The sequence below is a fragment of the Pyrus communis genome, chromosome 13, assembly GCF_041283825.1.
Source record: "Pyrus communis isolate YQ-2024b chromosome 13, ASM4128382v1, whole genome shotgun sequence".
Classification (NCBI taxonomy): domain Eukaryota; kingdom Viridiplantae; phylum Streptophyta; class Magnoliopsida; order Rosales; family Rosaceae; genus Pyrus; species Pyrus communis.
In genome coordinates this window covers 13,288,793-13,291,295 of record NC_142577.1, presented here as the reverse complement: position 1 = coordinate 13,291,295, position 2,503 = coordinate 13,288,793, and the positions used below count along the sequence as shown (strand labels likewise).

General features: G+C 42.0%; 1 protein-coding gene across 1 annotated transcript; it reads right to left on the bottom strand.

Moving 5' to 3' along the window:
- Positions 1-254: 254 nt before the first annotated feature.
- Positions 255-2,089, bottom strand: LOC148691797 (uncharacterized). Its single transcript, XM_088683414.1, has 2 exons — positions 1,986-2,089; positions 255-930 (listed from the first exon to the last, which is right to left on the bottom strand). The coding sequence occupies exons 1-2, from the start codon at positions 2,087-2,089 to the stop codon at positions 255-257; spliced, it is 780 nt and encodes a 259-aa protein (XP_088539540.1).
- Positions 2,090-2,503: the final 414 nt, after the last annotated feature.

The following is a 2,503-nucleotide window of genomic DNA, read 5'->3' as shown; positions in this document are numbered from 1 at the left end:
TTTTCAAGTCCCCATCCGAGAAGTTTTCCTCACTTAAGAAATTGAGGGAGCACTACTTCAACCTACAAGGTCCACCCACGAAGTTTCAACATGTAAACTTCTACAAAATAAAAAATTTAAAGAACTTAGTGAAGGATATCTTAGTGTATTTAACACAACACGACGAATGAAGTAAAGCTTATTTATTGATATCTTCGATAAATTACAAATATGTGCATACACATGAATCAAAACAAACAAACAAGAGGGCGCCTTCACAAAGGCTGCTCAGGGGAAGTCTCAACACTCGGCAAAGTCCCAGAAATAGGAGGCACCGAAGGGTGATTATTTGGACCCTCAGTACTGGGTAGAACCCCAAAAAGATGAGGCACCAGAGGTTGATCATTTGGAGCTTCAGTATGTGGTACAGCCCCAGAAGACGAAGGCAACAAATGTCTTTCAAACAAACTCACAAACCTCTGATGATTATTTAAAATCTGACCCTCGGATTCCTGTAACTGGTCAAGCTTCCTCTTCATGGTTGTAGCATAGCTATGTGTGAGCATGTGCAACTGTCTATTCTCGTGCTTAAGCCCTCTGATCTCCTGTTTGAGACTTATCACTTCAGCCACCAACGATTCAACTTGGCAGGTTTGAGCAAATAGGCGTTGGGCCATATTAGACACAGAACCTGCACATTGAACACTGAAAGCCAGAGAATCCTTAACAGCCAACTTATCGGATCGTTTGGAAAATAGTCTGTTGTCTTGGGGAGTAAGAAGATTCTTGGCCACCACCGCAGCGGTCATATCATTCTTCATCACAAAGTCTCCAATAGTAAGGGGACCAGTAAGAAATAAGAAAGATGGGCGCCATATGTTATCTTGAGGAGACATGGCTACCTCTTCTACAACATTCAAGTCCAAACGACGGTCAGAGGGGCCAGACACTCTCAGAAAAGATGAAGAAAAAAATGAAGTACAGTAAGTCTTAGAAGTACGAAGATAAGGGAAAAATTCCTACAAGCAATAACTTTCAGAATGGACTCCTTGAACTTAATTGGTGCTCCTATAAAAGAAAGAGTCAGATCTTCAATAGGGCTGCTTGTTCAAAAATCGAAGAGGCACCACTCTCCAAATTTCAAGAAGCGGATTTCCTGGGTTAAAATTTATTAGCAATCTCCACACGAGACATCAATTCCTCGGATACCAAGAACAAATTTGCCAAAGAACTCTGACAAAATTAAGACAGGTAAATGTTGAAGGCCCCGTTACCCTGCTATTACCCACAAGGATAAAGGAATAACACCACTGCTTGATTATTGGAAAATCCTTATGTATGTCAACCTTTGTGCTCCATGGCAAAGCAGACTTGCAAAAATGCCCAACCTTTCTTCACATCTAAGAAAACACTCCCAACATGATTGCTTGCCCAGAAATCAAAGAGGCACCGCTCTCCGAATCTCGAGAACCATATCCCCAACAAGATTGCCTGCTCAAAAAGCGAAGAGGCACCGCTTCCCGAACTTCGAGAAGTCAGATTTCATTGGATAAAATTTGTCCACAATTCTCACACGTAACATCAGCTTTCTGGATACCACATACCACTTTTTCAAAGTACTCTGACAAAGTTAAAACACGTGAACCTTGCAACGACCATTACATTGCTTTGGCCGAGAAGGGTAAAGGAACAACATTACCAGTTGCTGTTGGGACAATTCCTATATATGTCGACATTCATCCTCCACAGCCAGGCAGACCTGCCAAACAAAAAAAATGCTCAACCCTTCCTCACATCCGAAATGGCACTCCCAATCTAGCCTCTCGAAATACTCCGTTTTCTTCTCCTTCGATAATACTCATGCCAACCAGCCACATCAGAACAAGAATATCTCATATCATCAGGGTTGAAAGCAAGAGTATCCCATATCATGCTTTTTCCCTGTCTTTTCCTTTGCCTTTGCTCTTACCTGTAGGACAAGGAGAAAGAATGCAATCAGTCGGAACCTGAAATCAAACTTCCGATCTATAACTGATTGCCCGGAACCTTTGCCTGGTCGGTTGCCTAGCATTGCTCTTGAGTACTCATCCTCAACTGTTGTCAAGGTCATGAATTCCTTCGGCAAATACCTTAGAACAGTTGGTACAATATTGACTCTTTACACTGAAGCTGCCAAGCATTGATGAGTCACTGAAAAGTAGTGTTCTGAAGGACCATTTAAATGCAAAGGTTGCGCACCATTTCTACTATACAAAAGATTGAAGCAGAAGGTTCAACGGCGAGCTAGAACAGATCACTACAGCACAACGCCTCTTCTTATGGAACCACACAATCCAGACGGAAAAGTCTAAGTCAAATCCAATCTCGGCATCATTGCTTTAATTGAAGAGATCAAAAAGCCTCAATAGTCTTTTGCTAGTACCGTCGTCAAATAACAAAGCTTCGCCATACCACATCTACTACTTTGTCAAACAGCAAAAGTATCCCATATCATCAGGATCGAACATACTCCAGGTCTGACGGA

What these genes read in the sequence shown, in the direction of transcription:
- LOC148691797 (XM_088683414.1), bottom strand. Translation starts at nt 2,089, where the DNA reads ATGACCTTGACAACAGTTGAGGATGAGTACTCAAGAGCAATGCTAGGC. An exon ending in GATCGGAAGTTTGATTTCAG is followed by an intron (nt 931 to 1,985) that starts GTTCCGACTGAT and finishes ATCTTTTCTGAG; the next exon opens with AGTGTCTGGCCCCTCTGACC.